The sequence below is a fragment of the Lepidochelys kempii genome, chromosome 1 (genome assembly GCF_965140285.1).
Source record: "Lepidochelys kempii isolate rLepKem1 chromosome 1, rLepKem1.hap1, whole genome shotgun sequence".
In the NCBI taxonomy this organism is placed as follows: Eukaryota; Metazoa; Chordata; order Testudines; family Cheloniidae; genus Lepidochelys; species Lepidochelys kempii.
Window position 1 is genome coordinate 232237985 of NC_136380.1, and position 25900 is coordinate 232263884.

General features: G+C 44.1%; 1 protein-coding gene across 14 annotated transcripts in view; it reads left to right on the forward strand.

Annotated features, from left to right (window-relative positions):
- LMNTD1 (lamin tail domain containing 1) overlaps nucleotides 1-25900 on the forward strand; it is a 295893-nt gene that overhangs the window by 52068 nt on the left and 217925 nt on the right. For 10 of the 14 annotated variants that reach the window (XR_012155635.2, XR_012155637.2, XR_013634835.1 and 7 more), the window contains exons 2-4: nucleotides 6746-6923; nucleotides 9558-9746; nucleotides 17350-17443. Coding sequence is in view for 11 of the 14 variants with exons in the window: in XM_073317668.2 (XP_073173769.1) it covers nucleotides 6784-6923; nucleotides 9558-9746; nucleotides 17350-17443 (423 nt within the window). In the remaining 3 variants the exon portion in view is untranslated. Of the gene's footprint in view, nucleotides 1-6745; nucleotides 6924-7311; nucleotides 8172-9557; nucleotides 9747-17349; nucleotides 17444-25900 lie in introns of those variants that run through there. The other 4 variants (XM_073317694.2, XM_073317704.2, XM_073317740.2 and 1 more) reach the window with 4 other exon arrangements.

Consider the following 25900-nt stretch of genomic DNA (forward strand, 5'->3'; position numbering starts at 1 on the left):
GGGGAAGAATAACATACAAGAGCAGCAAGGGACATGGAGTGTAGTTATGTAAAATACAGGGCTTTGTTCTCCTTTTTCAGTGCTGATTGATTATGTAGTCAATGTGATCACCATCACCTCCTATGAAAGATATTTATAATGATAAAATGTCATTTATAGCAAAATAATGCATTATACAATTCATGGTTATTGAAACCATTTGTCACTTAACAATGTACTGAGTGGTGGTTTCTTAACACACTAGTATATGTCAGCTAAGAATAAGCTCAGGGCCAAGTATAAAGTAAGGGTGCTTAATGTATCTTGACAGTCAATAAATGGTTGATAAAGGACTGGTAATGAATTCATTATTCTCCTTATGAACCCATTCCTATTTATTGCAAACAATCAGAATATTTTATTGTGGAGAATGAGATCTCACATAACAGTTCTTTCACCAGAGGCTGCCGTGAAAGACCAGTGAGATTAGAACAAAGGACAGTTAATGATAGGTTGTTTCTCAGAGAATCAAACACTGTAATTGGTCAATCAGATTGGGCATTTGAGAAGGGAAGAGTTGCAATTATATTAAAAGCTACTTATTGTACTGCCAAAGTAGTAGCTTTGGCAGCTTTCTGTCTGTCTTGGGCAATTCTACAATCTACATCGATTTTCTGGTTCATCACGAAGTTCTAAGTTTCGTAGAAGTGCCAGGGTCAGGTTGTTAGTAGGGCTGTCAAGTGATTAAAAAAATTAATCGCAGTTAATTGCACTGTTAAACAATAACAGAATACCATTTATTTAAATATTTTGGATGTTTTTTACATTTTCAAATATATTGATTTCAATTACAACACAGAATGTGTTGTGTACAATGCTCACTTTATATTTATTTTTGATTACAAGTGTTTGCACTGTAAAGAGAAAAGAAATAGTATTTTTCAATTCACCTAATACAAACACTCTAGTGCAATCTCTTTATCATGAAAGTTGAACTTACAAACATAGAATTATATACAAAAATACTGCATTCAAAACTAAAACAATGTAAAATTTTAGAGCTTACAAGTCCACTCAGTCCTTCTTCTTGTTCAGCCAATCACTCAGACAAACAAGTTTGTTTACATTTGCAGGAGATGCTGCTGCCCGCTTCTTGTTTACAATGTTACCTGAAAGTGAGAACAGGTGTTCTCATGGTGCTGTGTATCCGGCGTCTCAAGATCTTTACATGCCAGATGCACATGCTTCAACCACCATTTCAGGGGACATGCGTCCATGTTGATGATGGGTTCCGCTCGAAAACCATCCAACGCTGTGCGAACCGACGCATGTTCATTTCCATTATCTGGGTCAGATGCCACCAGCAGAAGATTGATTTTCCTTTTTGGTGGTTCGGGTTCTGTAGTTTCCGTATTAGAGTGTTGCTCTTTTAAGACTTCTGAAAGCATGCTCCCTACCTTGTCCATCTCAGATTTTGGAAGGCACTTCAGATTCTTAAATCTTGGGTCAAGTGCTGTAGCTAACTTTAGAAATCTCATATTGGTACTGGGATGGGTTGGATCACAGAAATCCCCTTGGGGCTGCCAACTGACGTGCCAAGACTACTTCTGCCCCCGCTTTCCCTGCCAGCTTGGGACTCCAGCACCCTGTCTTGTAGAGCCAGACACGCCAGTCTGCTCCAGCACACACCCAGGGTCTGAACCACATGCCCCAAAGCTGCAGACTTAACTGAAAGCAACTTAAGAAGTGTTCCTGTCTTTAACACTCAGATGCCCAACCCCCAATGGGGTCCAAACCCCAAATAAATCTGTTTTACCCTTTATAAAGCTTATACAGGTTAAACTCATAAATTGTTCACCCTCTATAATACTGATAGAGAGATATAGATAGCTATTTGCCCCCCCCCAGGTATTAATACATACTTGAGGTTAATTAATAAGTAAAAAGTGATTTTATTAAATACAGAACTTAAATCCTAAGTGGTTCCAGATAGTAACAGACAGAACAAAGTGAATTACCAAGTACAATAAAATAAAACATGCAAATCTAAGCCTAATACAGTAATAAAACTGAATACAGATAAAAAACCTCACCAGTTCCAGTAACTACAGACTAATCTCCTTCTAATCTGGGTCCAGCAATCACTCACACCCATGGGCAGCAAATTCTATGGGCCCGTGGTGCCCAGGCACCAGGAATATTCCTGTCCCAGGGGCCTGGCTCCAGCAAAGTTTCTCACCTCTCCACTCCTCACACACTCCCCCCGCGCTTCCCCCGGCCCCACCTGCTTCCCCCGGGCAATTTAAAACAGCCTGGGGGCTCAGGCCATCACCCAGCAGTGCAGTGGGGCTGAGCGGCTTCGTTCCACATGTGCTGCCGGCAGGTGAGGGGGTTGTGCCGCTGCACGCTGCCCCCGCCCCAAACACCCCTGCGGCCAATGGGAAGCTGCAGGGGCGGTGCCTGGAGACAGAAGTGTGAGGAGACCCCCCAGCTTGCCCCACCTAGGAGCCACTGCCGGAGGGGGTGCCCCAGGTAAGCATCAAACCCCCCATCCACTTCCAGAGCCTGCACCCACACCCACTCCGCAAACACCCCCTTCAGCCCCCAAATTTCCTCCTGCACCCACACCCCACACCCCTTCTCACCCCCAAACTCCCTTCCAGAGGCTGCACCCTTCACCCCCTCCTGCACCTCCATCCTGCACCCCTCCCCCAACTCCCTCTTGCATTCCCACCCCTTCCCTGCACCTACTTTTGTCCCCAAACTCCCTCCCAGAGGCTGCACATGCACCCCCGCCCTCTGCCCCGAGCTTGCACCCAGCACCCAAACTTGTTCCCAGAGCCTGCACTCCAGAACCCCTCCCCGACCCAAATTCCCTCCCAGAGCCCAACCTCTCACCGCTTCTGCGCCCAAATTCCCTTCTAGAGCCTGCACCCCAATCCCCTGCCCCAGCCTAGAGCCTGCACCCCTCCTGCACCCCAATCCCCTGCCCCAGCGTAGAGACTGCACCCAAACTCCATCCCAGAGCCTGCACCCCAGACCCCGTCCCCCACCAAACTCCCTCCCAGACCCCAACCCCTCACACCCCCTGCACCCAAACTCCCTCTCAGAGCCTGCATCCCCATCCCCTCATGCACCCCAATTGCCTGAACCCCAGACCCCCTCACCCCCCCCCCCGCAAACTCCCTCCCAGAGCCTAAGGCAGGTGTGTGTGGGGAGTTTGGGGGGGGAGGGTTTTCGGTGTTCTGGGCACCACCAAAATTTCTACAAACCTGCTGCCCCTGCTCACACCCCCTGTAGTTACTGTCCTTTATTCCAGTTTCTTTCAGGTATCCTTGGGGGGTAGAGAGGCTCTCTCTTTAGCCAGCTGAAGACCAAAATGGAGGGGTCTCTCAGGGGTTTAAATAGACTTTCTCCTGTGGGTGGCCACCTCCCCCTCCCCCTGTGTAGAATCCAGCTACAAAATGGAGTTTTGGAGTCACATGGACAAGTCACATGTCCATGTATGACTGAGTTTCTTACCAGCCAAGCCATATTCCTGGGAAAGCTCAGATGTGGATTGGCATCTTCAAGATCCATTGTCTGTTAAGTGCTTCTTTATTGGGCATTTAACTTGCACATTCCTTTCTCAAGAAGCTGACCAAATGCTTACTAAGGCTACTTAAAAAGAAAAGGAGTACTTGTGGCACTTTAGCGACTAACCAATTTATTTGAGCATAAGCTTTTGTGAGCTACAGCTCACTTCATCGGATGCATTCAGTGGAAAATACAGTGGGGAGATTTATATACATAGAGAACATGAAATAATGGGTGTTACCATACACACTGTAACGAGAGTGATCACTTAAGGTGAGATATTACCGGCGGGGTTGGAGGGGGGGGAAGCTTTTGTAGTGATAATCAAGGTGGGCCATTTCCAGCAGTTGACAAGAACATCTGAGAAACGGTGGGGGTGGAATAAACATGGGGAAATAGTTTGACTTTGTGTAATGACCCATCCACTCCCAGTAAAACTATTTCTCCATGTTTATTCCGCACCCCCCACCATTCCTCAGACGTTCTTGTCAACTTCTGGAAATGACCCACCTTGATTATCACTACAAAAGGTTCCTGCCCCATTTCCCCCCCCCCCCCGCTCCCCTGCTAGTAATATCTCACCTTAAGTGATCACTCTGGTAACAGTGTGTATGGTAACACCCATTGTTTCATGTTCTCTATGTATATAAATCTCAGCACTGTATTTTCCACTGAATGCATCTGATGAAGTGAGCTGTAGCTCACGAAAGCTTATGCTCAAATAAATTTGTTAGTCTCTAAGGTGCCACAAGTCCTCCTTTTCTTTTTGCTAATGCAGACTAACACGGCTGCTACTCTGAAATAAGGCTACTTAGAAATCAAGCCAGTACGCAGCCAATATTCATAACTTTGAATACAAAAATGATACATGCATACAAATAGGATGAATAGATTCAGTAGATCTTAACCTTCACAGAGATGTGTTACATAACATATGTAGCATAAAACATATTCCAGTTGTGTCATATATATATATATATATACATTCATAAGCATATTTCCATAAAGCCTTATGTGGGGCACCATCACAGGTACCTTCTTTGCGTTTTGTGAAATCTGCAGTGAAAGTGTTCTAAAAATGAACAGCATGTGCTGGGTCACCATCTGAGACTGCTATAACATGAAACAGATGGCAGAATTCAGGTATAACAGAGGAGGGGATGTACAATTCTCCCCCCAATGAGTTCAGTCACAAATTTAATTAACACATTTTTTTAACAAGTGTCATCAGCATGGAAGCTTGTCCTCCTGAATGATGACAGAAGCATGAAGGGGCATATGAATATTTAGCATATCTGGCATGTAAATACCGTGCAATGCTGGCTACAAAAGTCCCATGTGAATGCCTGTTCTCACTTTCTGGTGACATTGTAAATAAGAAGAGGGCAGCATTATCTCCTGTAAATGTAAACAAACTTGTTTGTATTAGTGATTGGCTGAACAAGAAGTAGGACTGAGTGGACTTGTAGGCACTAAAGTTTTACATTGTTTTGTTTTTGAGTACAGTTATGTAACAAAAAAAATCAACATTTGTAAGTTGCACTTTCACAACAAAGAGATTGCACTACAGTACTTGTATGAGGTGAATTGAAAAATACTATTTCTTTTGTTTATCATTTTACAGTGCAAATATTTGTTATAAAAACAATATACATTTTGATTTCAATTACAACACAGACTACAATATATATATGAAAATGTAGAAAACATCCAAAATATTTAATAAATTTCAATTGGTAGTCTTTTGTTTAATAGTGCGATTAAAACTGTGACTAATTGCTATTAATTTTTTTGATCATGATTAATTTTTTTGAGTTAATCGCGTGAGTTAACTGTGATTAATGGACAGCCCTAGTTGTTAGATAACTATATAAAGATGTAGATATTGATTTACTGTTATTGTGTGATGAAATTCTCTTAGTACCAAGGGTCCATGCACCATTTTGAAGGCTTAAGTGACGCTCAAGCAGGACACAGACCTTTCTGCATGGGGTGAATTTCACCCTGGGGTGCCTACCAATGAAGATATGGGGCCAGAGCCTCATCTGATATGAACTGATGCAGCTCCACTGGAGTCGCACTTAGTTACACTGGTTGAGGATCTGCCTGTAGATTTCAGTCTTGTTTTGTTTTGTTTCTGCTGCATTTTCATCTTCTAAGGTTGCAGTCCAAAGCAATGAGATTCATTTACGTTAATTACTGATGAAAACCCTTCCACATAGTTCCTCAGTTTTCCATCCATAAAATGGGGACAATAATACTTCTTTTCTCTCCCAGCTATTGTCCGTCTTTTGTCTATTTGGATTGTAATTTATTTGGGACAGAGTCCATCTCTTACTGTATGCCTGTATAGTGCCTAGCATGATGGTGCCCTAGTCTTGATAGGGCCCCTACGTTCTACGGTAATAAAAATAATACTAACCATAGTCTGAAATGTAGCATCACTTTACTGGTTTTATGGCATCTCATATGAGCCAATGAGTTGCAGCAGCTGTTCTGCATCAGAGAAGAAGTTCTATCCTCCCACACTCAAGAGAAAGTGAGTTAGCCTTAGAAATGAATTAGAACAACAACACGAACAAGAAAATAGTGCTCCATTCTACAGTGGGAAACTGATTTTGATTGCTAGGTAATTTTTGATCTGGTTAGATGGTACCAGAGGCTATTGCCTCATATTAATGAAAGGTCAAATCCCAGACTCCATGCTGAGTTTGTATAAAGTGCACTTGATAAAGGGTGGTTTTGCAGAATCACAGAGAAATAACCCTTCCCACAAGCCATAAAAGAGCAATAGCAGGGTTGCTTCCTGGATCCTACTGCATTCTCAGTGAATGGGGTTGTATGGGTGTTTCAGAGCAGTCCAGAGTCCATCATCTTGAGTCTGAGAGATGGGTTTTTCATTTTACAAATTCAATACACAAGTGAATAAGTTCCAGTTTTGTAAAGTTGTGTACATGGTTTTACAAATGTGGGCCTAAGTGACAAAGGCAAAACAAAATTGTAGGATTTTAATGTGGGGCAGAAGGAAGGCAAGCCTTATCCTACACTACTGAAGTCAATGGGAGCTTTGTTATTGCAGGGTCAGGTCTGAAATAGGAAACCTTGGGAAGGAGGTTGATTACAGCATGACCAGTTTTTGAGCTGGCAAAACAGTTACAAGTGGCCATTTCTTCCATCTTTTACCATGTAGATTGATCTGTCATCTGGGGCTCACCATTTAAAGATGGGATGGCTGCCATTTCTGCCATATATGTAAAGAAGGAGATGCCTGCACCTCAGGAACAACTAGAAGTGAGCAATTGTGGCGAGATGAGAACTGAAATCATCAGATACAAGAATCCTCAAATGGAAACCAGATCCCAAAGCAGGTTTGTTTGCTTCTGCACTGAATACAGAGTTCTGATGGAAAGTTGGTTTTCTTATTTAAAGAGAGCAATAAGGTGGGTGTGGCATTTTACAGTTCAATAAAAGAAATTCCCTGCCCTAAGGAACTTGTGATATCCAATTTTGCCAACCTCAGGCATTCAAGAATCAAAAACCATGAATCAAGCCTCCAGAAACAGTGAAATTTAAAAACAAATAATAAATGTTGCATTCTTCACATAGTGGTTTCTGAGGCTTTAGGGTGCACTAGCTTCACATTTCCAAGCTTTTCTCAGCTCTGTGAGGACTAGAAATGTACTATTTTTTTTTCTTCTTTGGTTTTCTGTTTTTCCCAAATACAACTGAGATTCTTATGAAATGTCTTTATTCCAGGAGCTGGGGCTTTAAGAAAAACATGCAAGATGTGCTAAAATCACAACAGTTGGCAACAGTATCTAGAGATGTCAAGGACAACCCAAAGTAGCTTATTGTAATGCTTGACACCTCTTTGAATAGACTAACACAAGAGTGATCAACAATGATTTTCTTCCTAATCACAAGGATCCACCCTAGGACAATGGTTTGCTACAGAGACTGATCAGGCTGAAGGAAACCCAGTTTGGACTGTAGGGGAGTCTGGAACTTCCTGGCAAGACACCTGACAAAGGTCTGAAGCCGACCATTTGGTCACATGGCAAAGGGGGCAGAAACCTTATTTAAAGGCAGGATCAGTTCCAGTCTCCCTCTTCTTCAGAGTCTGACCATTGCCAGCAGTAGAAGGCAGGAGGGGCCTACCCACCTGAACACGGAGTGGGTCCAATGGCTCAGAAGAAGGTCTGAGCATAGACACAGTGGGGAGTGTGTAAAGGCATTTGTTGTTTTGCCCAATGATCTGAACTCTTGTATGCTTTAAGAGTCAATGTTACTATGGTTTTAGAAGCCCTTGTGCAAAGCCTGTGTTCCTTGCTTTACCTGCCACATGATCCCCGAGGGGTTAAATTGCCCACAGAGATGGAACTCTGGTGAAAGCATGCAAAAGCAACTGGGAGGTCAGAGCACTGACTTCAGGGTCTAGGGCAGTTGGACCCTAGAGTCCCACATCTTAGGTAAGGGTGGCAGACGGGGAGTCTGCGCCTTAGAGCTAGAGACTGTGACTAGATGCTGGCCAGACCCACTGGCTTGGAAACATGGGATCCAGAGGTTGGGACCAATTACAACAGACTGGTGACTGTCCACTACGGGAACTCAATCAGGTCTGTAACACCATCACCATCGCATCTAATTTATGTAAAAATAGGGGTTTAATGGGGATTTAAGTGACAGACAGGCCTTGTGCTGGGCCACTGCACAAAAGTAACTTTGCCCTCCATGCTTTGCTTTGTGTATGCAATTAAATCTTTGCAGAGAAGTAGGATAAGACCACACTTCTTGTATGAGAATTATTGGCCTTGTAGATTAACGGAATGAGAAATGACAAGATTCTACTGTACTGTATTGTTTAATAGCACTCACTGAGACTACAGTTTAGGAGCCCAAACTGGGGTCAAGAAAACAGCACGGACTGATTGCACGCATGTGGATATACCAGAATAACTTAATGGATTTTATGTACTGTATCAAAAAGAACAACCCCCCTCCCCCGAATCCTGAGTTAACAATTTAAGCAACAATAACAGCAGTTTTGTCAACTTATTTTAAAATATTGCACACAAGCCATGTTAAAACAGTATTAATAATAAGGTTTCAAAATCAAGAATCCAAAAGTTAAGAAATGCCAGAATTAAGGTTGCCTGTGCAACTTTAATCAGCTCCATTGTGCATATGCATTATGATGCATTTAATTACATGATCACATACTATTTTTTCCACATTTTGTCCTTTTTCTCTGCACAGGGCGTACCTGCTCTGGGGATGAACCAGGGCTGTGTAATGAAGGGGAGTTCATTAGGATGCTTAGTGTGGGCAGAACCTTCAAGTAATGAAGCTGCAAAATTTTAACAAGTCTCTACTGAATATGTGTGAACTGCAAATTTCAAAAGTTTATAATTTGAGTAGATTTTCTTGAGGAAGGCAAAATGCACATTCTTGACATAAAGGCCAATCCTGCCAAATTTCAAGTCCGTGCTCCAAAGTATATTTTCCCCTCGCCTTGTTCTCAGAAATAGCTGAACTATTTTGGCTGAAAAAAAAAATTCAACCTAAGGTAGAATACCCAGCATGGAAAATTTGAGTCCAAACAGTTAATGTTTGGCAAAGTTATAAGCAAGTGAAAACAGGTTCTTATAATGGGAAGTGTTGGGCAACCTTAATAATAGGTAGTGCTACCAACCTTGCCTATAAATAATATGGTATTGAAAAGTCTGCATTTTGGAAAGCAGACCCATTTAAGTAGTGGCAGTGGCTGGAGGTATTCTTTTTGTGCTGAACAGATGTGCAAGGTTTTGGGAGTTGGGGTTGGGGGAGAAAGCTCCATGTGTTGTCTGCCCCCCATTGTGCACCTGAGTAGGAGCAGCCAGAATCTGGCCCTATTTTGTGTTTCTTTGGTTCAATTTATTACAGTTTAATTTTCATTTTTCTAAAAATGGAAGCGGAATAAATCTTTATTTTTTGGATCTGACTGATATTTTGTGTGTGCTCAGACAGGAGGAGCTGGATACCATACTCCTGAAGAAAGACGAGGACTTAAAGAATTTAAAACTTCTCATGGCCCAAAAGGAAATAGATTTGCAAGAGCTGAAAACCCAAAGGACATTATCCTCAGTACAGCTGGATCTAGCCATGAAAGAGCTTGAGGAGCTAAATAAAAACATCCTGATATCTCAAAGAAAGTAAGAAACTAAGTTTAGGTTTTGGGCAGAAATTTGCACGTTTCTCCTTTCTTACCTCTGGCTATTTCTGTTGTATTCACAAATAGCTATATCTCTTAGTCTTGTATCAAAGAGCAATGCATATTTAAAGGTACAAGCCCAGACATTCAGCTGCATCCAAGCTGTTTTTGCTACATCTCAGGAGAAGGAGGGCAATGGTGGCTGTATTGCAGCTTAGCAGCCCTAGAATTCTAAGACCCTCTCAGGGCTGATAGTCTCTGGCATGAATTAGAGCAGACTTTGGCACTATCCTCAGAGGTTGTTTTTGCAGTTGGGAATAGCTGGAGTGCAGTGATGCTCTGGCCACACCCACTTTCTTGTGGTTATAGCTGCTACACTGACAGAAAAAAGATGGACTGCTGATTCACTAAAAGAAAAGGAGGACTTGTGGCACCTTAGAGACTAACCAATTTATTTGAGCATGAGCTTTTGTGAGCTACAGCTCACTTCATCGGATGCATGAAGTGATGCTGATTCACTGGCCTTATATTACCCAGAGATTTCCCTGTATGCAAGTGTACTTCTCTTGTAGCCATTTAAGCTGGCTTTCTGGCATGGAGGCACAAAGCAGCCAAGCATAGTCCTAGATGTAATCCACACTATTCTAAATACATCAGAGCAAATCTTATTTGGTAGCACTACTGAGTTCTGTGATGCAATATCAATGAGACTTCTCACATGACAGGATTTGGCTCATAAGGAGAGCCAAATCTCACTCTTATTACAGGAGTGGTGCTTTGGATAACATACTGTTTTTGTAAGGCATGTACTGCTTTAGAGAGAGCATAACTCTTTTGAGAATAATTTCAATGTAAAAAGTAAAAAACACAATAAAAAATGGATTAAAAAGGCAGAAAATGTCCTGGAAGTTTCTCTTGTTCCTTCATTTGAGCCATGGTTAAACTCAGGAGCTTGGCAAGTTGACCCCCCAAAGGGTTTTCCTGGCTCTCAGAGCTTTTATTGTCTGTACAAAACACACTGAGCACCCTGTGGTGCTTGTCCTCAACTAGCAAATGTCAACTGCAGTGTAACCCAGGTTTATTTAAAATAGCTGAGCAGAGCTCATGAGCGTGACAAATTCAGATGAGCTGCTTTGCTGCCAGACTTAATGGCTGTATTCTGCTCCGCAAACTTTGATGAGAAGCAATTTAGAATAATGTGACATAGCAGCAGTCAAAGGAGCTCGGAAAATTGTTGCGGCTCCCGTGATTAACTGTTCAATAGACTGTTCTGGCTGCTTCTTGTGTGCCTCTCAATATGAGCAGCAGCCATTCATCTACGATCAGTGGATGCAATGATCAAGGAATTGCTTTGCGTGTGTGGTCGGGCATGGAGCACTGGGCTTTCACATCCTCTCCTTTCCCCAGTAAGAGAGTCACATGACCTGACATCCTTTGACTTTTTGCCTCTATACCTAATTGAAAGCACCGGACCTCATTGTATGTTTTAAGTGTCCTTATATTTCCCTATCAAACTGTAGTGCTCCAACAGAGGGAAGAATGGATGTAAATCAGAAAAGTGCTACTTACAGCCCTGCATTGTATTAATGGAAGTACATGGAGATAAGTAGACTCACATTGTGTGCCAGCTTCAGGGTGGCTGGCATTAGGATATTTAGGGGCTTCCACTGTGACTATTTAGTGGGGTCCCCCATCTTTGCAATTTGTCCTTTCCCCCTAAAAAATTCTCACCATTTTCTCTTTTCCCATCCCCTTTCCACTATTAACTCTCTCCCTCTCACTCAATCAGGAGCTGTTGAGGGCCAGATAATCTTCCCTTTTCCAACAGCCCATGCCATAGCACCAGTGAAGAGAATCAGTGAATATTTGTGGTCTCCCCCTTTCCCACTGTTAAGCCTGGTGACAGACCAGAGACTTGGAAGCTGGGGCTTTTCTAGCAGCAAGTCAGTGGAGAGCACATTGATCTTCGCCCTACCTAAGAGCTAAAAAGCACCTAAAAGAAGAGCACTGATCAATGCATTTTAGGGTGCAATTTATCCCAGTGCACAGGGCCATCAGTACGCACATCTTAGTCCCACACAGGCTAATTTCACTCTTAGATAGTAATACGCCCCTCATTCCCATGTTAAATTTGAAATTGTCCTGCATGTTGGAAGCCCATTATGAGTTGAGGTCCCAAAATAAACAACATCCAGGCTATAAAGGCTCTGATAGCCACTATCAAAGAAATATAGCTATCATAATTGCATGTCCATTTATCCTATCACATGGGTACCTAAGACAAACCTACAGTACTTGGTATTTAATTGATACTTATTACTATTTTTCATGGATTAATTAAATTTGTACCCAGCAGATTACGTGATAATTATCCTTACATTTGTTATGGGAAACTAGAAATTGCATGGGTTGTTAACAACAAGCAAACAGAATGTAATTGCAAAAACACAACATGGTTATCTGTACAAGATTTTGATCACAGATGTTATCACTTCAAAGAACCAAGGCTATCTTACAAGATAAAAACTGGCCAGTTTAGCACCTGAAAATATGAAAAAAAGCACCGAGTGGGAGCTTTTCCGCAGGCTGGACGCAAAATCTTGATAAATGTAGGATTGAGAAGTTGAACAGTTTGCTATCCCCTATGTCTAATTAAATGTAGAAAAAGAGATTCACCTTGTTTTTTGGTCCTGTGGAAGACAGTGTGTTCTTTGGATGGGGCACGGGTCTGTAAGTCAGGCAGCTTCAGTTCTATTCTTAGCTCTGCCACTACATGTAACCTTAGGCAAATAACTTCACCTGCTTCCCCTCCCACCCTTTGTCTGCTCCAGTGGCTCTCAATGTATTTACCATTGTGGGCTGCATCCAGTACTACCTATATGGCTCTGAGAATGTCACATGGGCCACAGCTCTGTGCTGATTGGGCCATAAGAGGCCCCGCAGGCCACGGGTTGAGAACCACTGGTCTTTTCTATCCATTTAGACTGTAAACATTCTGGAGCAGGGACTGTCTCTTACTATGTGCTTGTACAGCACCTAGCACAATGGGGCCTCTAAGTACTACCATAATAATACATAAATAATATAATATAAAAATGATAAATAATGGTATGTAGAAATGGTCCACCATCAATAATGGCGACTACATTCTGAATTATAGTGTTGGTAGCATGGAAATCCATGCTTCAAGGATAAACCTTGAAGTCCTCTGTCATGCAGGATTCCCAGTGGAGTCAATGGGAGCTTGGCTTGAGTAAAACCTGCAGGATTTAGCCCTAAGGTTGTCATTTAGCCCTTTCTGCCTAGTTAATAAAACACATGGGATGAGACTCTTGCCGAGGTCTGAGTTGGAGCAACGACAGCCTTAACGTGGAGGCTCTCCATTGTCATTTTAAAAATAAATTTTAAATTCTCTGATTTAACTTTCGGTTTTCTTGAACATTTATTTTAAACATAGATTTTTTTTAAAAAGCTAAAAGCCCATCATGGTCCTCCCTAACCTGGAAAAATACTTCGCAACAACCACGTAACCAGCCGGCCCTAATGTAACTTAGAACTCCTTGAAGCTGTGTGTCTGTTGACGTTGCTTTTTGTAACGGGTGTAGTTTCTTTTCTGACACTGGTCTGTATGCATTTGTAGCATCAACATACACCTTTACATCATCTTTGAGCTCGCAGGTAGTTGAGTGAGATACTGACTCCATGGTAGAGCATCTGCTGCTACCAGATTTTTCCCAGGAACATAATGAGCAACTGGGTTAAATTGCATTAACCTGATCAAAAGATGTTGGCATCTCAGCGTGGCTTGACCAAGGTCTTTTTCAGTGAAGAGGGTTACAAGAGGTTTATGGTCTCTTATCAGTGCAAAAGAATCCAGCCCATACAGATATATGTAAAAGTTCTCACATGCCAGTAGGCTTGCCAGGCACTCCTTTTCACTCACTGTGTACATTTTTCTGCTTCTGTGAGTGTTCAGAGCAAAATTCAACTTCCACTCAGATCCACGTTGTTGCCATAATATACCACCTAGGCCATAGCTGCTTGCATCTGTACTCATCCTTGTGGACTTGTTCATATCACAGTATTTGAGAACTGCAGCTCTTCAGATAATTTCTTTTACCTTTTTTGAAGTCAATTTCTTGATTTAGCACCCATGGTCATGATGTGTTGGACTTTAATAGTTCATTTAGTTGTTTTTGTTGCTGTAGAAAGGTCTTGTTGGTATTGTCTGAGATAATTTACTAACCTAGGCCACGTATCAGTTCTGGTACATACGTTGATGCATTCAGTTCTTGAATTGCTTTTACTTTGTCAGGGTTAGGACTTTGTTTTTTGTCCACCCCAAAAACCTTGATTTAGGGTAGACAGAAAACTCACTTTTCCTTGTTTAGCTTCAGTCCAGGCTGACTGAACTCCTGAAGGATGGGACCTGCCAAAAGAACAGATCAGAAAAAAAAATGTCGTCCTACAGAAGATGTCAGTTTTTATTATTGTTGAAAAACAGAAATCCTGAAAAGTTAAAATGTTTCAGTTGTGACCAAAAACTGCTGAAAACTGAAAACAATTCAGCCAAAAAACTGGGGGCAGGAAAGAAGAATAATTTTTGTCAAAAGTTTTCAGTTATCCAACATAGAAATCAAAATATTTTGAGGAAAACAGACCTTTTTCGTGATAACTTACATTTAGTTAAAGCCCCACAAAGTTTCAACAGAAAATTTTCAACCAACTCTAATTGCTAATTTTATTTGTCAGTAAAATGCCATGTGCATCTAAATCACTTCCTGAACTATCTTAAGCAATCATCCTCTTTCTCTGTGTTAAATATCACATATATGACACAGCCTTCCACAGTCTTTATTAAGACAAACCTTCCAATTAAGTCATGAAACATCTTGGGCCAAATTCAAGGAAGTCAGTAGACGTACAATTTACACACAGGCTGGATTTGTTTCGACAGCTTAATTTGGTGCATAAATATAACTTAACCGAGCCTGTAACAATAGTTTTATGGATATAACTACAAGAAATGTTAAAAAACTAACAGAAGATTTTATTAGTTATTTCTAGTCATAATATGTAACTTGTTCCTGGATACATTTTGACTCCCTCACATTATATACAAAAAGCAGAGCTAGAGTCTAATGACTGAGGACCTGATCCCACTGGGTTCCATCTGAACTAAGGAACTATACTTAAACTGGGTTTAGATATATGTAAGGAACCAGGTGTAGCAGGTGTGGTCTGGTGGTCATAGCTGGGCTGGTGTCTACAAGTCAAGGATGGCCACAAAGTGGTAGTCAGTGAGCAGGGATTGGGTAATTGCTAGAGCCAGCATCAATCAACACAGGTCAGAGTCAGGGTATGGCCAGAGACTGGAGATCAGAGACAGCTACCAGGCTGGAATCAGGAGGCCAGAGTCAGGATGGGGACAGAGACAAGATTAGAAAACAAGATGAGGTCTGGACTCACAGCAGGCCAGAAGTCTTTGTGATTCCCAGACAACTTCCTTGGTTACCCTCCAGGGTTAAATATTGTGATTGGCCAATCAGAAGGCCACAGGCTGCTGTCACTCTGGACCCTTTGGGCAGTACTTCCTTTGGTGTGTGATCTCCACAGTGCTCCCTGGGGCTCTCCCAGGCTCTTCAACTCTGGGTTCTAGACTCATACATGGGTTCTAGACCAATGTTTTTCAAACCATGGGTCGTGACCCAGTACCAGGTCGCCTTGCTGTGGTCAGCACCACCGACCTGGACGTTAAAAGTCCCATCAGCAGTGCTACCCAGTTAAGGCAGACTAGTGCCTACTTTTTCCAACACCACGCTGTGCCCTGGAAGTGGCCAGCGGCAGGCCTGGCTTCTAGGCAGGTGGGCCACGGGGTTCTGTGTGCTACCCCCACCCCAAGCCCCATGAACTGGCCAATGGGAACTGCGGGGGGCGGGGGGGGGCAGTGCCTGCTGGCGTGAGCCTCCTCCTAGGAGCCGGACCTGCTGCTGGCCGCTTCTGGGAGGCAGTGCAATCCACGGTGTACCCCGGCTGTGCCGCTGACTGGGAGCAGTAAGTCCATGCCCCAACCCCGTGCCCCAATTCCCTGCACCAGCCCTGAACCCCCCCAAACCTGGAACGCTTTCCTGCACCCCAACGCCCTCGTCCTCAGCCCCACTCCAGAGCCTGCACCCCCTGCCCAGAGCCATGATCCTTTCCTGCACCCCAACCCCCTGCCCCAGTCCTGAGCCCCCCCAAACCCAGAACCCCTCATGCACTCCAAACCCCTCATCCCTGGCCCCAGCCCAGAGCCTGCACCCCTAGCCCAGAGCCCTGCCCCCCTCCTGCACCCCAACCCCCTGCCCCAGCCCAGAGCTGCCTCCCACATCCTGAACCCCTCATCCCCAGCTCCGTTGGGTCGTGGGCATCAACAATTTTCTTCAACTGGATCCCCAGAAAAAAAGTTTGAAAACCACTGGTCTAAACTTATCCTTTCAGCATGATTCAGTCTAAATTGGTTCCTAACATGGGCTCCCAATTCTGCAAATAAAAGTAGTCTCATTAACTAGTGCTTGGCCGGGAAGTAGAAAGCCTTGTCTACACGAGGGCTGTTTGCCTCAATAAATAAATAAATAAACAAACCCCACCATTGCTGACAGCAGAGAGAAAGGGAAAACATGAATCAGGAGAATATTTAAAACTATTCAGGGAGAATAAGCCAGTAATTTAAGAATGCCCTGACTACTCCATTACCAAAGCAAGCACTTTTCACATGCTTATTATAAAACAAAGATGGGATCCCAAAGACTTACTTGCAACTTCTGGTTGCTCTCTCTCTCTCTCTCTCTCTCTGCATATTGAAGACGCTTCAGCCAAATTGCAAAGTAATTGTCCCTTTTTCAATAAGCAGCGTTTTTCTAACATTTATGCTATTTATACATCTCCATTTATCGTAAAACTACTACTCTTTTCCAAAGCAAATTCATCACTAAAAGCTGTGAGATCCTTGTATAGTCCAGGCACTTCAGGCCAGACGCACTGGGAAAAGCCCTGACCCCACGAAAGACAGTGAAAAGGATCCTGTTGATTTCAACAGAGCCAGGATACCACGGTAGTTGCACTAGGGCTCCTTTGTATTAGCCAGGCTGGCAAAAAGGCAAGTAGGACGGGCATAATCTCTACCCTCAGTGAATAACTTCGACACAAAGGGCCTGCATGTCAGGTGCAGTGCTGTCTTCATGCCTCTCCAGAATAGTCTTTTGCTTCCCCCAGGGCAGGTGGTGGTCTCGGTGGAGGCAGGCCAGAGGGAGCAGGGCTAGGGTGCAAACTTGTCTTGGTGATTGCGTCCCCTAGCAATGTCCCATGTGGCCTTTGTAACAGGACCCAGTTAAGGCTGTGCAAGCCATAGTCAGCCCCACAGATCACGCCAGCTGTCTGTAACCTCTGAACAGGGGAGGCAGAGGAATGTGTCTGGCTCTTCATCCTCCTGTGGATCATCCCCCACCGCAGTCTCCCCAGTGGATGTGCTAATAGTTCGTGTTTCATAACCACTTTGATTTGGACTGATACCTTGTGAAAGAACAACAGCAACAGATCTTTCTCTTTATCCTGGACTACTTTAGGTATGAAGAGGAATTTTCCCAGCGACTGAAATTACAGGACCAGATACTGCAACTCAAACACCAGCTAGAGCATCAAAAAGAAAATTGTTTACAGGTGAGGCTAATAACCCTGCTCCTAAATGGTGCTTTAGAAGCCTATTCAGCATCTCCTAATCAGACTGCTAAAGTGCCTACAGAATTGTCCTTCCTCCAGCAATGGATTAACATGGGCTACTCTTTACTTGAGCACGCTTGGGAAGCTGGTGTCTGTGAATGTTTATAGGGCCAGGTCTCCATAATTCCAAAGATGATGGAAGTTCACCACTGCCCAAAAGCTTGTTTGCATATAGAGCCAGCTTCAGGATTTTCCCACCAACCCTGCCATGTGAGTCAGCTGGATCTCTGCATTACTGAAAGCCCTAGCAAGTAGTGTTTGTGCTCTGTAGTGCCTTCTTCCTTGTGTATCACAGTAGCTTAACTACGCTGATGTCCATATCATCTCTATGTATATATTTTCTTTTCATCTTCTTGCTTTGGCCAGGAAGGATGGTCTTTGGTTAGAGTCAGAAACCCGGATCATATTCCTGGCTCTGTCTCAGTTTTCCTGGCCCTGATTCTTCACTACCTCACACCTTATGTGGTCATTTCTAGGAGAGCAAAGGTGGGCATAAAATGCTGCTACTGGTTTAAGTGACTGGAGAATTTAATTGTGGTCGTGTTTTGCTCTCCTGCTGCCAGGCTTACATGATTACACCAAGTGAAAGGGGAATCAAATCCTCTGTGTGAAGGTAGGCAAATCACTTCCTGTTGTGCTGAAGTGTGAGTTGCTGTGAGGAAGCAGAGGATTGAAATCCCCATTGTAATGTATTGACTTTCCTCCCTGTACTCCAGCATGCTGATTTAAACCACAGCATGGTTACTGTGAAATGTCAGCTGAGACAGGCAGTAGAGAAGTGGAGAAGATAAGTGACATCTCTTAGCCCTGGTCTACACGGGGGCGGGGGGGGGATCGATCTAAGTTACAGAACTTCAGCTACGTGAATAACGTAGCTGAAGTCGACGTACTTAGATCGACTTACCGTGGTGTCTTCACTGTGTTAGGTTGACTGCTGCCGCTCCCCTGTTGACTCTGTCTGTGCCTCTCGTGGTGCTGGAGTACAGGAGTTGACGGGAGAGCGCTTGGGGGGTTGATTTATCACATCTAGAGTAGATGCGATAAATCGATTCCCCGCTGGATCAATCGCTGCCCGCCGATCCGGAGGGTAGTGAAGACATACCTTTAGGAGTGTTGTGTGTGTGTTTTTTGTTTTTTTTTAAACAAAGCATAGATTAGCCAATAGGAGCTGATTAGCTGAAGCCAAAAGGAGGTAGAGGTGAGGCCCATAAAATGCCAGCAGCTGCAAAAGGCAATTCATGTCACACATTCTGAGCAAAAAATGTGGATCTTATTGGGGTAAGCAGTCATAAAGTTTAAGGCTAGAAGGGACCACCAGATTATCCAGTCTGATCTCCTGTGTATCCCAAGCCACTAAACCCCACCCAGTTACCCCTGTATTAAGATCAGTAAAATGGATTAGACTATAGTAGTACAGCTTTCAGAAGACTAAACTATTGTGTGCCACAGGCAGAGAACAGAAGGGACCAAGAAGCAACCTGGGGCCTCTGCAATGGCAGGGAACTGATTTGGTGAGAGATACCTAGCTGATTCATTAGTATGCCTCTCTTGGCTGCGGGTGTCTGGGTTTGCTATTTTTATTTTTTGAAACGGAAGTATGAATTTTCTCTTTCCGGCTTGTTTGTTATACTAACTAAACAATAAAAGGGAAGCCCCATAGCTCTCTCTGGCTTGTAGGCATCAAGGGGGCAACCAACATCTTTCCCACCCATGGAGATAAGACACTGATTCATGTGTGTTATGTGTTGGAAATACGCCTTTGCTCAGACAAGGAGCAGCAGTAAGAAGTCCTTTATGTAACACAGCAACTACCTTGCTGATCTAGACCAGTGCTTCTCAAATGCGGCCACCAGGGGCTTTTCATGTGGCCACAGCCTCCTGGATGGTGAATGCGAGGGGAGCGTAAAGCAATGGCCCCTCCCCAGGGGTGGGGCTCTGCCCCCCTTTGGAGCCACAAACACTAGAGAAGCAGGCAGCTGTTGTGGGTTCCCCACCTTCCTGAGGGCAGTGGAGCTCAGGCTTCTGGCTTCAGCCTTGGGGTGGCAGGTGGTGGCTGCAGCGTTTCAGAGTCTGGACGCAGGACCATGGGCTCTGGGCCCGAGCCCCAGTCATGCGGCAGCGGGTGCCGTCCCCAGGCTTACCAACCCCCATTGCTCCTTGTCCCTGCTGTGTCCTCTGGCCCCGGGGTTCAGCTACACGGCTGCAGAGGTCCAGTCCCTGGGCTCTGGCCCCAGGCTCACTAACACCCCATCGCCTGTGGACCTCACTGCCTCTCCTGGCCCCTCACCCACCCATCCCATTGCAGCTGGCTCCCACTGCTTCCCTACCTACCTCCCCATCCAGGGCTCAATTTTTAACCTGGCTTGCCAGGGCTGAATAAGTCTGTTGTGAAAAGTGATATTTGTATATTTGTTAATATCACTTTTCGCAGCCTCCCAGCTAGCTAGCAAGTCTGCTACTGTGAAAAGGGGTGTTAAAAAACATTCAAATATCACTTTTCACAGACGCAGATTTAGTAACTAGCAAGTCTTTATATTAAAAAAAAAAGCAACCAAAAAGCAAAAGAAACAATTACAAAAGAAGACAAGAACATGCAAAGCACATTATTTGTTTCTATTCTGTTTAGGTCCAGTAAAGAATAGAGACAACTGTACATTATTTTTATTATTGAGTCTGCAAAAAAACAAACAAACAAAGAAACAGAAATAAATAAATTACAAGGATTTGGACATGTATATGGGCATATTAATTAACTTTAGGACAAACAAATAAAGTATTTTAGGAAAAATTGTCAGAGCGGCCACCAACAAGAGTTGGTGGTCACACTCTGAGGCCAGCAAAATATGTGTTGTGAGAACCCCATGACAATTGGGAGAGATGTTTGATTGGAATTCCTCTGAGCGCAGACAAAAGAGAGGCAGCATTGCCCAGTGGTTAAGGTGCCAGCCTAAGACTCTGGAGAGCTGAGTTAATTTCTCTCTTCCACCACAGACTGTCTGACTGACCTTAGTCTGAGAGTGACAAAGGAACTTAAAGGCACCTAGAAAATCCCTGGAACAATGGGATCTATAAACCCTGTGTTAGGTGCCTAGGTTCCTATATAATGCATTTTGATGGGAGGTGCCTCAGAGTACATCTACACGGCAAACCTCTACCAACACTGAATCTCAGAGTGTGGGTCAGCTGACTCAGACTTACACTATGGGGTGGGTCTCAGAGTCTGAATGACAGCCCAAGCTCAAATATCTACCCTGCTATTTTTAGTCTCATAGCATGAGTCTGCAAGCTGGGCAGGAAGCTGTCTAGGCTAGTCAGTGGGAGATGCTGACAAGAGGGTTTGTCCTAAACCCTGCCCCTTGCCCAGAGTTTGGTGACTAAGTCTGGGCTACAGGGAGAAGGCTATCTCTGCTTCACATAGCTGGAAATCCTCTCCTGGAGTTATGTGGCTTAGGTGCTTAAGATGTTTCTTGTAAGCAAGAGGTGGCCTCCCTTATAACCTTTCACCCATTGGTTAGAGCAGAGGCTCTCAAACTGGGAGTTGTGCCCCCGTGGGGTGGGGCATGGAATATATTCTGAGTATGTGTGAGAAGCTTTGGGCAGGGGGAAACCTACTGCCCACAGTCAGAGCTGGGCGCCCAGCCAGGAGCTGCCACTCTCCGCTCTGCCTTCATACCGGGCCACCCTTACTTCTGCACTGCTGCTGGTGGCAGCACTGCCTACAAAGCTGGGCCCTCTGGCCAGCAGCTGCCGCTCGTGCTCTGCCTTCAAAGCTGGGCAACTGGAGACTGGCAGCTGCTGGCCAGGCACCCAGAGGGGGGTTACCAGATGTCCAGGTAACAGCGGTGACAGATTATCCCCCTTGGGGTGCAGTCTGGGAGCTGTAGGAACTGCAGTGCTTCTCTAGGACACCCACCTGTGTTGGGGACACAGCCAGCCTCACCCAGGCCCTGTTATCACCCAATACGACCGCAGGTGCCGCCATGCACCCAAACTGGGCTACGTGAGTGCAAACAGCAGACCCCAACCAGTTTCCCAGCTCCCCAGGCATGCACCTCCCTCTGGAATAGAAAGCCAAAATTATATCATCTTGAACTACACAAGGATCTGCACAGCGTAAACACAGTATGTCTGCCCCTCCCTCAAGGTAGAGAGGAATATGCATACTTGTAGTAACCAAGCTGAGATTTTTCCTGAAACACTTCATTTAAAGGCATGCTGGTTTAGGATAAAATATAAAACAAGTTTATTAACTATGAAAAGATAGACTTTAAGTGATTGTAAGTGATAGCAAACGGATCAAAGCAGATTACCTACTAAATAAACAACACTGCAAACTAAGCCTATGATGCTAGAAAGATGGGATAGCAAATTCTCCCCCTGGCTGATGATGCAAGCAGGATTTCAGATTCTTAAGCTTTGCAGCTTGGGATCCTCTCCCCTGTTCCAAGTCTTTTTCTTTTGGAGCATCTCTCAGGCGTTGAGTTGTGGGGGAGTGCAGAATAACAGATGATGTCACTCCCTGCCTGATCTAGCTTTAGCATATGGTGGGAACCCTTTGTTCCAAAAACAGTTCCCAGCCCAGTTTGTGGAAAAATACAGGTACCCAAAATGGAATCCAGAGTCATGTGGGCTGGTCACATGGCCTTGCAGAGTCATAGCAGCCATTATCCATAGGCTGTCAGGAGCATTCTCAGGATAGCTCGCTAGGTATGGGATAAGCTTCTCCTAAGGCCTATTGTTTTCCCTAATGACCCATTACCCTGAATGGGCCCTTTGCAACCAGCTATTTAAACTGGAAGCATCTTGCCTAGTGGGTGTCACTACATGTGAAATACAGATACATAGTCAATATTCATAACTTCAGATACAAAAATGTTACATGCATACAAATAGGATAATCAGATTCAGCAAATCATAACGTTTCCAATGAAACCTTACACGATCCATCTTGTACAAAATGCATCATAATTATGCCATAATCATATCAATAATATCACTATGAAAAATATGGGGTGCAATGTCACAATAGCCTCTTTCTTGATTCTCTGACTTCTATGCAGGCAGATCTTTCAAATACCGGGCAATGTCTTGGATTTTTGCAGAGCAGTTGTTGAAGCTCAGAAAGAGCCCCAATTTGTCCCTCCGTGTATCTGTAGGTGATTGGTCCATTCCCTGGCACCCGCAGCTGTCAGATCCCTGCCCCCCACCCAGACCTCGGCTCCTAGCTCTGGCGGGGGGGGTCCCATAGGGAGGTACTGACTGATGAATGGTGCTGCATCTTGGGCTTGCACCAGCCAACCTGCCACTGTGATAGGGAGCAATGCTGCCCCCTCACTCCAGTGAGTACCCCCCCATACACAGGGTACCCCCTCAAGTACACACACATCCCTCCAGTACCCCTAACTATACCCCCCTCCAGCTCTCTTCTGCCCTCCCTAGATCTCCCCGCCCCGCCCTCCCTCCCCCTGCACTTCTGCTACTGTCCTCTTTTTGGGAACCTGAAATATGGTAACCCTGGACATGAGCTACTACAGATGCAAGGAACAGGGGTGGCATCAAATAAGTCTGAGAACCCCTAGGTTAGAGCACACAATTGGATGTTGGAGAGCTTGGTTCAACTCCCTCATCTGCCTGCTGAGGAGAAGGGGCTTGAGCAGGGATTCCCTACCTCTCAGGTGAAAGGACTTATTGGACAATGGAACTGTTCCACAATGGCACATTCTGTGGTCTTATTGTAAGCGTGGCAATGATAAGCTCTGTGCAACAATGTGCTTAACACCAGAATTTATTCAATAGATATATAGGGTTGATGTGGATGATCTATAGAACCAAAAAGCAGGCACAAGAGCAACAGCTTGTACTCCTCTTGGAAACCAGCTGGAAACAGCACCACCCTTTCTCTTTCATACATTGCCAAGATTGTATGGCTGTACTGTACTCTGTTCTAAATACCAGTACCCTCTAGTACCAGTGCATCCAAGCAAAGGCTCCACCAATTTACACACTGTTACTATATTTTCTCTTCTCCTGTATTATTTATACAAGAGTCTTCACTTGTTACGTAATGCAGCTTGTCTGCTATTGCATTGACTCCCACTACATTGGCATGAGTACTGTACTGAGCAGGGGAATATTCATTTTAGCATCGCTGCAGAGTGAAGGAGGGGCTCTAATTTCTGAAAGGTAGAAATTCAAGTGGGTCTTAATGCTGCCACCATAATGAGCAGTTAGATAAAACGTCATTGCTCTCCCTCATGCATGATGGGCTCCCCCGGTGCAGGTGCATTGTGGGGGAAGTGGATTCAGAAAAGCCTTATCTCACCAAGCCTTGGTCATCTGAGCAGGAACTGGCCAAAATACAGCTCTTGTGCTTCTTTGAGCATTAAGATGATGGCCCAGTTAGCATGGTTAGTGCATTCCATCTTTCTACAGGGAGCATGCCATTCAGGTGCATGACACTGGCTGAGCCCTGGTTCTCCTGTGTACCATCTATTCTAATGCATGCAAACACCCCCCCCCCCCAAAAAAAAAGACTGGAGATAAACATCCTCCATGGTGTTCTCCCTGAGTTATTCTGTTTGTAGTAGGATAGGTGTTTCTCCATGAATGGCTAGATTTTTGCCTTCTCATATTCTGAAGGTGCAATTTGGACCCAAGGAAGTATTCAGAGTGGTAGTGAGAGGAGGTCGCATCACTGAGTGAGATTTTAAAATGTAAATGAAAGGGTGGAATTGTCCAGTTGTCTGTCAGCCGCAATAACTTTTCAGCCCTGGGGACCATTTGGAGATCTGCTTTGATCCAGGCGTACAAACCATGGTTGATTTAGACAAGCCAGCAGATGTATTTGAGGAACAAGCATAAGCCACACATACCCCGTGATAGAAGGGTATCACAGAAAACTATTGCCCTGGGGATTGAACAGTGGCTGACAGTGGGGATTAGATGCACTGGCCTTGGGCATTGTTGCCCAATGGAGGGAAATTTAGAATTTAAGGAGCAACAGGTCTCACCTTAGCTAAGAGTGGTAGCCTTTCTGTATACAGTGTGGTAGAACCCCTTAAAGAATGGAAAGGAACAAAAAAGCAACTCTCTTTTGCCTAGCTGGCTGGTTGCCAGAGGAGCCCTTGGCACCTGCTGCAGGTTGACAGTCTTGGCCAGTTTGTAGTTGGCTGAACCAAGTGTTTTTGGGTTTTCTTGTTTTCTCTGCCTTCTGATTAGTTAGTTTTCTTGGCTGTTCCACTGCGTATATAAACATTTCCTTCCCTAGTTCCCGTGCCTTTGTTATTTCCCCTGGTGAGTTGATGCTGTGACTATTGAATGATGATTTTTCTTTTCATCTCATTTGCAAGCATGCAACGAGGTGAATTAACATGTAGGGGGAAGGATCGGGTGGGGAAGAAACTTAAAAAAGTAAGAACATTGCCTCAGGCTTTAAAAGGAAAATCGTTCTTGATTTTGCTAAACTTCTCTCTTGAGTCTGATTATTTCTGGGTGAATAAGAGATGGACCTGAACTAAAACTCTGAATCCAAACACCCCATACTGAATGCATACGTGTGTGTGTGTGTGAGAGGGGGATGATAGGGATCAGATCTGAATCCAAATTTCCCAGATGGACTCTATCTTTATAATGGGAGAGCCCAAAACCTTACATCTGAACTTCGGGGGAGGTTTTTGGATGCAGATTCAAATGTCACAGTTCAGGTCCATCTGAAGTATTAGCTGAGGTCACTTCTAGATTTGCTAGTTTGTCCTCCCATTCCTTGCTCCTGCTTTTTTCTTGTAAAGCAGCTCTTGATGAGATGAACACATCGAAAACAGAACTGTTTGATCTAACCATCCAGCAACACATGTGCATTGCAAGAACTTTGTGAATCTCATCAGTCATGGACTTCGAACCAATATTTGCCCTCTTTTTAACACTGGCCTCGAACCCACCGTTTTCCATGCCTCTGGGATTAGCTGCTGATACTGTGCATGCAGAGTACTTAAGCTCTTTGAGACTCTGCTAGTACTTCTCATCGCTCTGGAGTGTGATTCCATTTGAAGCATAAGTTATGACCTACAATTCAGTTTCATCTCTTTGAGGATGATAGAGCAGTATTCCTTCAACCCAATCATACTGAATGTAATATTCATGTCAGTTGTGTCTGATATGTACAGTAATAAAGGATAAAACCTTTTTCCATAGAATAGAATCTAAATTCTGCTGCATCTTGGGCTAAGAAGTGTTGCTTAGGGTGTGTTTTCAAATAAAACAGTAATAACAGAAGCTTGATATTAAAGGGTGTTAATTCTTAGAGTATTACCACTTTGTCATTGCACAAACAAAAATGATATTGTAAAAAATGACATCCACAAGTTATTTCAGAAACCCAACCTATTCTATTCTTTTTTT